This window comes from Trichosurus vulpecula, chromosome 8 (assembly GCF_011100635.1).
Source record: "Trichosurus vulpecula isolate mTriVul1 chromosome 8, mTriVul1.pri, whole genome shotgun sequence".
Lineage (NCBI taxonomy): Eukaryota > Metazoa > Chordata > Mammalia > Diprotodontia > Phalangeridae > Trichosurus > Trichosurus vulpecula.
The window spans coordinates 257,447,212-257,460,564 of record NC_050580.1 but is presented as its reverse complement, the minus strand read 5'-3'; the positions used below and the strand labels follow the sequence as shown (position 1 = coordinate 257,460,564).

General features: G+C 34.9%; 1 protein-coding gene across 1 annotated transcript in view; it reads right to left on the bottom strand.

Moving 5' to 3' along the window:
- Window positions 1-13,353, bottom strand: part of CATSPERB (cation channel sperm associated auxiliary subunit beta) — a 137,041-nt gene that overhangs the window by 36,258 nt on the left and 87,430 nt on the right. Inside the window, exons 19-22 of the mRNA XM_036736737.1 lie at window positions 11,896-12,086; window positions 9,892-10,233; window positions 3,914-4,053; window positions 2,705-2,902 (exon numbers count right to left, since the gene is read on the bottom strand). Of these exons, the coding sequence (XP_036592632.1) occupies window positions 2,705-2,902; window positions 3,914-4,053; window positions 9,892-10,233; window positions 11,896-12,086 (871 nt within the window). The remainder of the gene's footprint in view (window positions 1-2,704; window positions 2,903-3,913; window positions 4,054-9,891; window positions 10,234-11,895; window positions 12,087-13,353) is intronic.

Sequence of the window (13,353 nt, the reverse complement as noted above, 5' to 3'; positions counted from 1 at the left end):
ATTTAATTCTGTTTTCAGAATTAAATCAAATAAATTGTTCTTTAAAAAAACTCCCTTGATCAACAATGGCCCAGAAGATCTGCCAGAAGGCAAACTTTATTAGTTGGAGAAAGCTCTCATTTTCATCATGGGATCCTTGCCAGCTGTTTTTGAGAAAGATTTTCATAGTGTGGCTCCATTAGAGAGGATTGCACATTCAAATCTCAAGTAGAAATTCTATTAGAAATTATATGTGATTTGGGATCATTCCTGCAACTACTTTTCTCAATTAGTGTAAAGAATAATGAATTAAATATATTAATAATGAAATTGTTTTATACCAGCTAAGTCCAAACACTTAATGTTTAAATTACATAAGCTGAAACTATCAGATTTGCCAAGATTTTAACTCTCACTTAATTCATTCAGCATTCCTGTTTCAATTGAGTCTTTTGCTAGAACTCTACGAAACAGAATCACTTGCAGTGGGCTTTGGACATAGTGTAAATCCATATAATCAGTCAGTGACTTGTTCCACTGCTAGATCAACTCCAATTTTAGGGTAGAATTGTTCATTTGTGTATCCTATTTGCTCAGTCACATTTATATTGTCTGCTTCTAATGGTATATAGTAGTCAAAGTAATGCGCAATTGACCTTGGTTTTTATTAATTTCTCGTAGTGCAGGAATATAGTATCTATCTAAACTGCTAATAGCGTCAGTGCTTCAGAATATGGTTGGGAACATGAAGTAAAACTAATTTCTTAGCAAGGTGAATTAGTTAACATCAGAAATATTTAATAAAGCCTATGTAGCTTTTGTACTCATTTGTACTCAAAGCCCTATTGGCACTTAGAAACGATGGCTACCTGGTGCCCAAAACACTAAAAACAGCAAATTACAAGTAAAACCAAAAGGCAACAAACAGCCTGGCATGAAGGAAGAGGAAAAAAAACACAATGATAACTTAAAAAAGGGGAAGGGCGGACTAAAAAAACACCATAAATAAGAGTCATTCTATCTAAGCACAAACAGCCATACTTATCTAAAGATGTTCTCTTAGATTCTCACTGTATTATAACCAAGTGCAGTAAAGATCATAGTTTCTGGAGAACAGATCCTATTTCTTATTAGTTTTTGTATGCCCCCTAGTGACTAGTACAGAGCATTGCATGTAGTAGATCTTAATTATTTTTAAAAAATAAATAAATGGCAAAGAATGTTCATAATGATGATACCTAGTCATCAAGAAAAGGTTAAATAGTGTCCAAAAGACTCTATTGAAGACAACAGGGATACGAAGGGTGCATTTTATAAACATTTCCATTTATAAACAAACTGTCCTTTGCTTCTGTAACACTTACTTGTTAGTGAATTTTTTTCTATAAACACGTATCTCCCCATTTGAAGATTGTAAACTCCTATGAGAGCAGGGCCTGTGCTACTTTTCATCTCTCTGTCTCCAACACCTGTCACACTATCTTTCTTGCATTCAGTTGGCACTTAAATCTTTATTAAATTGATAGTTATTTGAAAGAAAAAACAAAGTTTTGACACTTACAGAGGTCAACATCTATTATTTGGAAAATTTGTGCATATGGACTATTTTATTTTGCAAGGTTGCAGGATAAATGTGAAGTTAAAGATACACACAGATCAGAAATAAGACCTATTAGTCCTCAGATCATTTGTTTCAATTACATCAATAAAATTTAGAGTTCAAGCTTTATTTTACTATGTGTTCATTTTTTCTAATTAGCTTCTCTTTTGGCTGTATCTCATATAAACTAACCACTAAAAGCAAAATTAAATAAATCTCTAAGTAACTTGATAATAAACTCAAAGCATATACTAATTGAACTTTGGAACCCTCCATTCCCCTTGTAATATGAATGCAGCGTTTGAGAAAGGGTGAACTATCTGAAAAAGATCCTTTGAAAAAAATCTCCCCACTACAGAAAAGTTTGTTAATGAGAAGAGATTTCTTATTGACTCAACAAGAACACATTAAGTTTGGAAGAATTTTCAATGAAAATCAATATTTGTGGCAGATATTTGAATTCAGATGAATAAGACCAGAGTCATAGCTAGCACTGAATGATCAGAGCTGCAAAGCAGGAAATCAATACTTGGAGATTGGAAGAAATTTAAAGTGATTGTCAAAGATCATCAAATTTTAAAGTTTACTATATTTACAGATTAAAAGAAATTTCAATTCATTAGCAGCTAGTGACACCTTCCTAGGTAAACGAAGAAGCTTACAGGTGATTCTTTTTTCTCCCCAGTGAGTCAGAAGGTGACAGGAGGTGAGCTTCTCTTTGGCCTGGGCCAACCCCATTCCATACAATCCAAATAGATCCTTCAGTGGCCTCATGGAGCCCTGAGGTATGCCTTCCATTTAATAAAAATTTTAATTAGGCTTTACGTTATTTCCACAACAAAGATCATAGAGTTGATTTGAAATCACGTTTTGTTGCTCACCCTGATTATATGAATGGTTAATTCTGACTCTGAGACATTTTTATTGGAAAGTTACCATTCTAGAAAATTTATTTATTCCAGTTTTCTATCAAAATACATTAGGGCCTTTTCTAAATGACAGTACCATTGAAATAAAACAATTATAAAGGGTTTTGAGCATCTCAGAAAGATGCCTAAACTAAATAACTGGTTATTTATATACTAGTAAAAGAATATGGTTGCTCTTAGTACAATCTGTCCTTACCGGCAAGGTTTTGATCATATTGAAACCACGTTCATTTCTGTATATTCCATTTTCCCAGGCAGACATGGAAATTTCCTGATTAGGAATAAGATACATGTTTTTGATATAACTACAGCTGCTCTTCAGTGTTAATATAATTGTTGACAAATAGCAAAAGGTCGATGCTTGCCAAACTACGAATGAAATTGAAGTCATTCCCTAGGAGAGAGTCATATAATTTATGCCCATTTAATAAAGAAGGAAAAGGTCAATACTTAAAGATTAACAAAATAACTTTAGCAATCTCTTTAGGAATAAGTTATAACAAAAGCATTATACCATTCTTTCTAGGAAAAATGATTATCGGCATAGTTGGTTAGTGGTGAAAAATTACTAATAAAAGATATACCTTATTTTAACAAAAGCTTTCTGAGGTCAATACAAGAAACCCTGAAACCAAGTCCCAGCTGACAGGTTTATCACTTAGAAAATGATGATAACCACAATAAAATTAATTAAAAGTTTCCAAAGAGCTTTAGCTATTTTGAATTACTTGATTTTCGTAATTATCCTGAAAGGTCAGTTCTATTGTTATCTTCATTTAGTAAATGTGACCAATTCAGGGTTACACAGCTAGTAAGTGCCTGAAGCAGGATTTTCACTCAGGTCTTCCTGACTCCAGGATCAATGTTCTATGCACTAAACCTCTGAGATATGACAGATTATGTTAAACTATAAATTCATGTCTATTGAGGTGATGTAAGGAGAGAAACTATGGGAATTCACTTTTATTCTCCACTTCAAAAAAAGTCCCTGCCCCCAATCCTATATTATGGTGACCCCCAACATCAAGTGCCCTTCACTTGTCCAGCAATACCTTTCCCTGGGCCTCCGACTACAGAGTAATAATTTCAGTCTCCCTGGTAGTGTTTGGATAGGCACTACTTTTCTTAGATTGCTTACTCCTTAAGATGTCCTTGGGTCTGATTCATGGATCATCTCCAAAAAGGAGAAAGTGGAGAAATGGAGCTAGATCTAGAAATAGATGCCTAGAAATGGATGTGCCAAGGAAAGGGAGATTTGTATTACATGCTACAAAAAGTATTGGCACCATTTCTCTAATGTGAAAAAGGGCGTATGAAAGTGCTGAATATGTATGCTGTCTTAGGCATTTCAGAGACTATTGAGCTTTGGTTTAAAACATCTGTTAAGTAGGAAATTCTATCTTACTTGTCGTAAGTATCTATTGACAGCTGTAATTTCAATTATATAACTGTTAGTGTCATCCCAATAGGCGAGAGAATTTATTTCCATCAATGTAGAATGTCCAGTGAACACTTCTACATGCGGCATTTGAAATACCTGTGAACCTGTGGGACAGAGAACCATAATTTATCAACTACTGAATTTATTCAGGGAAATAGCTATGAGCTGAAAGTCATTTCAAAATTAAATTCTACCAAGGTTAATGTGTGGCTACGGTAATTGTGAAGGAAAAGAATTGCAAATAAGTTATCCAAACACAAATGCTTATTTGGCTAATCCATTTTGCTCTTAAAATCTACCCTTAGAGACCATTTGTTTCTTTTTTCCAATGTGCTTTCTCCTCTCTTCCCATTCACATCTTCATGTCGGCTATGTGATAGGAATTTCATGCCTTCACATTTACTTAATTTTAATTTGATTAATCTTGAAGTGGTAAGACTAGCTTTAGAGTCATCTGAGGGAGAAATGCACTGCTCTCAAGGGCACTTAATACCTAGACAGTCACCCAAGTTCACAGCCTTAGAGTCATGGTTGATTCCTTACTTTTTTTCCTCATCCCCCCATGGCTAATCAGTGTCCATTGTGTCCCCACACTCTTTGTATCTCTACATCAATGCTTGCATCTCTCTCTTGTCTCTAACTCACACAGCCACCACCACCCTAGCTACCTCAAGTGGTCGTTAGCTTCACCATGGCAACACCTGCTAAGTAACCTGCCAATAGTCTCTCTCCTCTCTAATCCATTTTCCAGTTTTTAAATTCATATCCCTAATGCATGTCTGACTATATCATTGGCCTGTTAAAGAAGCTTCACCATCTCTCTACTTTTTCCGGGGCAAAGTAACTTCCCCTCCCCTCACACTGGACATTCACAACACCTCATAGTAGGATTTCATTTTGCCTTTACAAACTTATTTCACTTTACTTTGCTTCAAAGTTATAGCACAAGAGGCCTATTTCCTGTTCTCTATCCATGACATTCTTCATCCTACCTGCTTGCCTTTTGATAGGCAGTCTTACAGGCCTGTAATATTTTTTTGCTTCCATCTCCTGGAATTTTTTGCACCCTCCAGGGATAGCCACATGAGCATTTTCCTAATGCTCTTGGTTTCTTACTTTTCTCTCTTTGTTTTTACTTCATATGGATTTAGTATTTACTTATTTGTATGTATCTCTCAGTCTCTACATATATGTATATGTATATTATATATGTATGTATGTATATGTATATATTTCCCCCAACAAAATATGTCTCTTGAGGGCTTGAATGAAAGGACTAGTTTTGTGTTTTTTTTTAACCCCAGCAATCTAGCAGTCTTTGACTCTCAGTTAAACATATCTTCATAAATGCCTATTTAATTAAAATGCCTATGAAATTTCATATATGCCTATTGAATTAAAGTGGATTGAACTGAATTGAAATGAATTGAAAGAGATCAACAAAGAAAAGAGATGATGGGAAAGAAATTCCCATGGGTAAGTTCTTCTTTACCCCCTATCCTCCAAAAAACACATAGAAATAAAACAAAGTACCATGGTATGCATTTTAAATGATAGCCATGCTGTTCTGAGCTAGTGCTGAGGAGCTCCCATCTAGGGTAGCAGGAGAGTATATTATAGGCCAGGGACCACAAACTCTAGCTTAGCTATCCCATCTAGGACTGTGAGATAGTGGGGCAAGGTATGGGCTCCCCAGGTATAAATTCCCATCTAAGCTGATGAGAGGAAGAAGGCATCACAAACCCTATTTGCCAGTTTGGTGGATGACTGTGGGAAGGGGAAGGCCCAGAAAATATGACTTTATCATCTGGACTTTTGGGGTACCTGATTCCAGACTGAGTACTGAGAGGCTCATGACATCCCTTCTCTTCACCCCTGAGCCCTATGCTAAGGAATTAACATGACAGTAATGCTAGTAATCTCCAAAATTGCCACCCCACCAAAATCAGAAAAGTCAAGGAGAAGATCTTTAGAACTTATCCATAGTACAGAGACTAGAAATGAGCAATCAAAAGAAAAACCCTGATATCATCAAGAAATGCCATGTTAAGAGAATTGAAATCTGAACATCCAGAAGGGAATAATTCAGACATAGTTTCAAGAGAATATCAGGGGAAAAAAAGAATGGGTTGACAATAAGGATTCTGAGAGTAGATAAAGAACATGATAAAAGAGGGAAAGAGGTAAAAGGTGTTATAAGAAGACAAATTAGAGCTCTTGAGGAAATATTTTGAAAGAAAATAAAGACCTATGAAAAGTGCCAAATTTTGTCCAAAATGTAAATTGCCTGAAAAATAGAATGGAGAAAGAGAACTCGCAAATTTATTAATACAACAACAAATAAGTAAAGGGAAAATACAAAAAATGTAAAGAAAAGAAAATGTGTGAGATATCTATTTTTTTAAAAAACTGACGTAGAAAATATAACAGGAAAGTGTAATTTTAAAGCTTTTAGACTCCAGGAAAATAGTAATAAAACAAAAATTCTGGATGTAATATTTTAAGAAATCATTGTAGAAAGTTGCTAAGAACTACTAGAAACAGAGAGGAAATGAAAATAAGCAGAATTCATAAATCATGTAAAAGAAACATCAAATATTACATACTCAGAAATATGATTACCAAACTCCAGAGAAAGTATCACATACATACATGTAGTACACATACATATATATTATATACAAACATATATGTATATCTAAATATATGTTTCTGTGCATATGAATATATATACATATATATGTGTGTATATATATATATACATATATATATATACATACATATATATATATATATATATATATATATATATATATATATAATATGACTATGGATATGAATATATTACAACCACCCAGGAAGAGACATCACATACCAAAGAGACTTATCACAGTCATAACTACATAGTATTAAACAGCAAATATAATTTAAAAATTTGCAATTCAATATCTAAAATGTAAACAATAAAAGCTTATAATCAATAATGTGTAGTAACAATCTGCTAGCAGCTGCTGTGGGGGTGTAAGATCCACCAACAACCAACACCCAGAAAGCTCCCAGCACAGGATCTGTGATCTGCTTTACTAAGGAAAGTAACTTTAAGGGGTTATCAATCTTAGTTTAATCAAACATACAAATATCATTCACAGTGCAGGGGGAAAAGATCAGCCCCCTGAACGTCAAGGCAAATATAAACAGAAATGACAAACATCAACAGACAGACCTTGCCTGATTCAAATCACAATACACAGTTACCAGTGCCAACTTCTGGGTTGCAAAGCTGTGGGGCAGTTTGCAGCTTGCCCAGAGTCTCAACACAACATGAGTGTGCCCCAAAAGTCAAATGCCAAACTATCCTCAATTATATCCTGTTCAGAGCCCTGAGGGCTCTGACCTCACCCATGCTGGGTGTGGAAAAGTTCCCCATCCCCAGGATCACATCATGTACAAATCAATGACTCCCAATTTTCTCAGTGCTGAGAAATGCTCCAAGACAAAAAGATTCCACTTTATCTGCCCCATTCAAACAAAGGCCAGAATCATTAAAGGTACTTAAGAGGAGAACAGCAAAAAGTCCCACCTTAATTACTATTACATAGTCCACCCCTTTCCAGGATCCATGGACTGGTTCTGGGATCTGATTCTTTGGTGCCTAAATAAATGTTATACTTCCTCTGCCTTCTACCTAGAGAGTTTTTCATACTTTGCAATTCTGAACCATACAGGCATGTTCATGGTCATCCTCCAGGTCATGAATCTTGCCTTACTGATATATAATGTCATCCTGAAAGATAAAAGATGCTACTATTCCTTCAGAAACCTATTATAACTAAGGGTCAATGAAGGGAGAAGGAAAAGGGAGCGGTGGAAAAAGAGTGTGAGAGGATAGAGGAAGGAAAGGAGGGACAGAATGAATGAGAGAGGGAAATTTTTCTACACATTTTTCTTTTTCCTCATAAAGAGGAGCCTAAGATAAAAAAGGAAATAGAACTGTAATCATAAATATGAAGGAGATAAACTATTCTATTATATATATGTATATATATATATGTATGTATGTATGTATGTATGTATGTATGTATGTATGTGTCTTAAAACAGTCAAATGAATCAGAAATCAAGCCAAATAATGAATTTGTAAGAAAAACACCTAAACCACAGAGATTCATATAGAAATAAATTGAGGGGTTGCAATGGAATCTTTTATTCTCAGCTGTTAACATGGGCTTTGTAATGATTATACTAACCTGTTAGAGTTACACAATAATTATCCAATCAGAAAGTCTTCTGAAGCCCAAAACTGCTTGATATACCAATGCTCTCTTGTGGGAGAAATCTAGGCGAATTTGGAGATGCTGATAGCAGCCAGAAACCACCGAACCAGCCTTGAACAGCTCAAGGGCAAACTTGAACAGCAGCTGCATGCTCAGTACCTTGCTCAGTACTTTCCAAACATCTCCATAACATAACAAAACTATTTATAATTTGAATAACTCTTTTTCTAAAATGACTACCTCAATGACTCCTTATGAAGATACAATTCAACAAGGTTTCCTTTATTGGAATGTTTTTCATTTTTTTTTAAGGGAATAAGGGTTAAATGACTTGCCCAGGGTCACATAGCTAGTAAGTGTCTCCAGGGACAGTGCTCGATCCAGTGCACCACCTAGATGCCCCTTGACTGGGTTTTAAACAGTTCATCCTTACAAAGTCCCTTCTTATTATTCTTTTGACTCTGTAGTTTGGTAAGCACAGTTCTGAGTGAACTTTACTTTCTTTAAGCTCTAAAATCTACATATATCACTACTGGATGTGTATTTCAAAAAGGTCCAATGTAGAAGTGTATATATATACATATATATATATGTATATATATATATATAATATGTATTATATATATACACACTATATATAATATATATTATATTTATGCACACATATATATGTATGTATGTACGTATGAAGCAAAGGATAGTCCACCAACTGAAAAATGACTGGACAAATTGTGGAATATAATTACACCATAAGAAATTAGAACATAATAAGGAAAATGAAAAATTCAAAGAAATTCAAGAAATTTTATACAAGTGATGCAAACAGAAATAAGCAGAACTGGTAGAAAAATTCACATCAGAGGTATCAAACTCATAGCCTGCAAAACTCTCAACTGCTACCTGAACCAGACTGAAATGTAATTGGGAAGATTTAGACTAAACAAAAATATTATACAACATAGATAATGTTAACTTGTGGTTTTCTAAGTCAATATGTGGTTGTAGGGATCCATGTCTCTTTGAATATGACACTACTGATTTATACAATTATTGCAATAATTTAAAATAAACCAAATTTGAAAAACATAAGAATTATGATAAATGCTAATCAATCAAGGTGAAATAAGCCTTGCTTCTTTTGACCAAAAGGTGGTAAAGTAGGTGTGGGATGAGACATACTTGTCAGACATGGACAAAGTATTTACTTATATGCTTATAATTGCACTTCTTTATTACAAATAAGGATACCTTTGTATTTGGTTGTGAAGAAGTTATTTGGGTCTAACTGTGGTTAAAAAAGAACACCAATTTATTTTTAAAAACAGAATTATGATCACAGAATATTTGAAATGACAAATTTATGTAGAAGCCATATATATATACGTATATATATATATATTCCTTGCTGATTAAAATGTTAAAAACAATATATTTCAATATATTGAATTGTGTCTCTTTTTAAGTTAGCTGAAAGTTCAAAGTATGAGATATCATATGAAATGGCAAGTTTACAGGAGAATAAAGGGGACATTCTTTTAAAAATTCTGAAATAGCAACTACAGAATAACCCAAATATCAAAAAATAACATTTCATATTCACGAAAAGGAAAAGATCCCTTCATCTGCTAGCTATCATTTACAGTTTTTAAGAAAAAAGAATTAAGCTCACCTTTGCTCATCTTTGGAATTATTCTAATTTTAAAAGTGTAGTTAGCTCCTAGATCAATGTATTTAATAATACTCCGTGATGTTTGGACATCATCATGCTGAATCCAATGGTTACAAACGGTGGGAGAAATAGACCATGTAGAGACAAATCGCATTGAAAAGTCATATAACAACCATTCATTCGCTTTAAAAGTCTTATTTAAAGGTACTCTTATGGGCATTGTCGCAAGAGCCAAAGCTTGTGTAAAATCAATAAACTTAATAAGAAGGAAGCTGCTATAACCAGGAATCACTATAGTCTTCTGAAGGTCAGAACGTTTAAATTTAATGAATTTTCCTAAACCTAAAGAAAATACAAAAAAATTATTTGTATAAGGGGAGATGGATACACGTTCACACACACACACACACACACACACACACACACACACACACACAACCAAACAACTGATTAACTTAATAGATAAATGTATTAAGACTTTAAACCATGGGCTAAATCTAAGGGTAAATTATTTCATATCATAATCGCAAGTTCCAAAAGAGAATTTTAATGTATTACCATAGCATCCTAGGGTAATAAGGGAACATAAAAGTCAATTGTCCAAACCTACGTCCTATTTATGATTGCTCTCAATTGTACAAAGTGGTCTTTCAGGCTCCTTGACATTTCCAGTGACTGGGAATTCACCACTCAACAGTCCAATTTCATTCCCACAGCTCTAATGTTAAAATGTTCTATAGTATAGTGAGTTTTGATCTTTAATTGAGATGTCTGCTTCCCTGCAAGTTTCAGTCATTGGTCCCAATTCTTCCTTCTGATTGGCATTATCATTACCATTTCTATATAGTAGGCCTCCAGGTACTATATTGGTCAAAATATAAGATGACTTTTTCTCCCTGCACTTTCCCCCCAAACCTGGTTCATATAAAAATGGTGTGACAATTACTAAGAGTTATTTTTAGTGTGTCTCTAATTTTTTACTTTTGAAATACATCTTTTTTAAGGGGCATGCTAAATTTTGGGATTTTACATATATATCTATATCTATCTATCTATCTATATGGAATTTTAAGATGGCTATGATACCTTTTATCATAGTTTTATCCTTAAAAGTATTATGGAACAACATAAATAAAACTCCCAGAAGCACTAAATAACTGTTACTTGTGAATACATGATCAAAAAATTGTACTAAATTTCGATGTTCTCTTTTTTACCATTTCTAAGATTATTATATTTGTTGGTTCACTGTGCTATACCATGTGTAACAGTGACTACTCTGATCCCTATTTCTAGAAGTGCTACTTGTATGGTGGGAGAAAACAGAAATGATTTCTCCAAGAAACAGGTGCTTTCTGTCTCCGACATGGTTGCCTCCATGAGGTGAGCTGGTCATGCACCAAAGTCTGGTTACACCTGCTTCTCAGATTTCTTCACCTGAGTATGGGGGTCATAAAATGTCACACTTCCTCCCGACCTCCTTTTACTTTATCCTTTTCTGTTTGAATAAGATCTACTTTCCCATAGCTATATTCCATTCATAGATCCCATCCCACATTATCAGTGATCCTTATCCAGTCAAATGTGCTTCATTGCATTAGGGTCTCTAGTTCACCTTCCTTATTATTTATATACATTAATCTATATCTCTTTATGTATTTGAATATGGACATTTGGCGTATGTTCGGGGAGGACCAGCACCTCTGGTAAGAGGGGTTGCCAAAACCATTTCAGGGCTGCTCATCCACTTTGGTGTCCACCTTTCACCCAACTCTCACCTGTGGCTCCAAGAAGCTGTAACGTGTCCAGTGGCCACACTCCATTAAACTAGCTTTGGTATTTCCAATTCCTCATCCATGAAACACCTGTTGGACTCTAGAGGCCAACCAATGACTCACAGAGCCCACTCTGAAACTCACTCCTCTATAAGTATTAATGTCTTTTCTAAAAGATAATTTCTCACTTTCTAGCCATCAATCACTTAACACTTAAACACAAACTTACTGTTTAAATGAAGTCTAATTTTATAAAATGGATTTACAGCTTTTTCGATGGTTATGGTACTTGATAAGCAAGGGCTGTTTATTGGAATTTCAATTTTAAAAGGTTTCAATACTTCTGCAACAGCTGAGGTTGGAAAGCCTACGATGTAATCATGTTCCATAATCTTCACTATATGAGCAAAACCAGCTGAGCTAAACAAAAATAAATTTCATGTCATTTAATTATAATGACAAGGTAAAAATACCAATAATACATCTTTTTTTTTGTCTAAGTCATGGGAAGGGATGCAATTAAAGAAGAACTGAAATAATCCATGGAGTAGCTAGGTAGTGTTTTATGGAGGTAGGTGGTATTGGAATCTTCTGGCAACTTTGGACTTTTGTCCTTTTGTTTAGCCTACTGTTGCCCATCAATATCTAAGGACTAAATTAGATGTCACGCATGGCCTTCTTTGATACTTAGACCTTAAACGCTGCATTTCAATAAAATTTGTGAAAAAGAAATATTTGCCCAAAATTTTGTAATCTAAAACTTTGTTATCAGAAGTGAAAATGCCAGAAGAAATATAAAAGGGTGAATCAGAATGATAAAAGTAATGGGATTATACTAGGAAATTATAATTTTAAAAAATGGTTGGTCTACAAAGCATAGGAATATCAGGAAAGAAGAAAAAAGTTAAGGTATTTTGCATGACCAGAAGTCAGTAGGTAGAATAGCCTAAGGTGTCCCACAGTCAGGGAAGGGATGGGAAAGTTTAGTAGGAAAATTTAGAGAAACAGAACTTGTGCTAAGGCAACAGGGGTTGCAAAAGAGCTAGTGACCACTTTACACAAACTTGCTCACCTAAGGTCTCCATTCTTTAGAGAGCAGGGAATCATCTGCTAATGGGCACGTGTATGGAGGAAAAATAGGAAGCAGTCAGCAGCTTTGTCACTCTGAGGCCTAATTTGGGTTGTTGATCCAGCATAGACTTAGGGTGAACATGCAGGTAGGTATGGAGTTGATGTGTGTTGAGCTCTAGGAAAAGGAGCACTTGAAGATCCAGCAGAGACTGGGATTAGACCTAGTACCTTTCAGGGAGTAGGAACAGGATCCATCCTAAAGATGTGAGGCATCATGGATTCAGAATCTAAACTCACCTGGGAGCTAGTGCTGAATAGCCATGACAGGCAACTCAGATCAAGATGAATCCTGTAGTTCTGTCACTCTGAACCTGCAGAGCCTTCCAGCTATCTGAGCTGGAGAAAACAGCAGGCTAATGGAACAACAATTAGGAGCACGCCTATGCTTTTTCACCCAGACCAAGCAGAGAATATGAGTTCAGCTACCAGATTTTGGCCTTTGCCAGATGACCTTAAGGCACACAGAAATTTTTCAGTTCCCTGGATTAAGTTAATAATAATGATATCCTTGAATAATGCAGAATTCAATGTGTGGAAGCAGCAGCAACAGGACCCC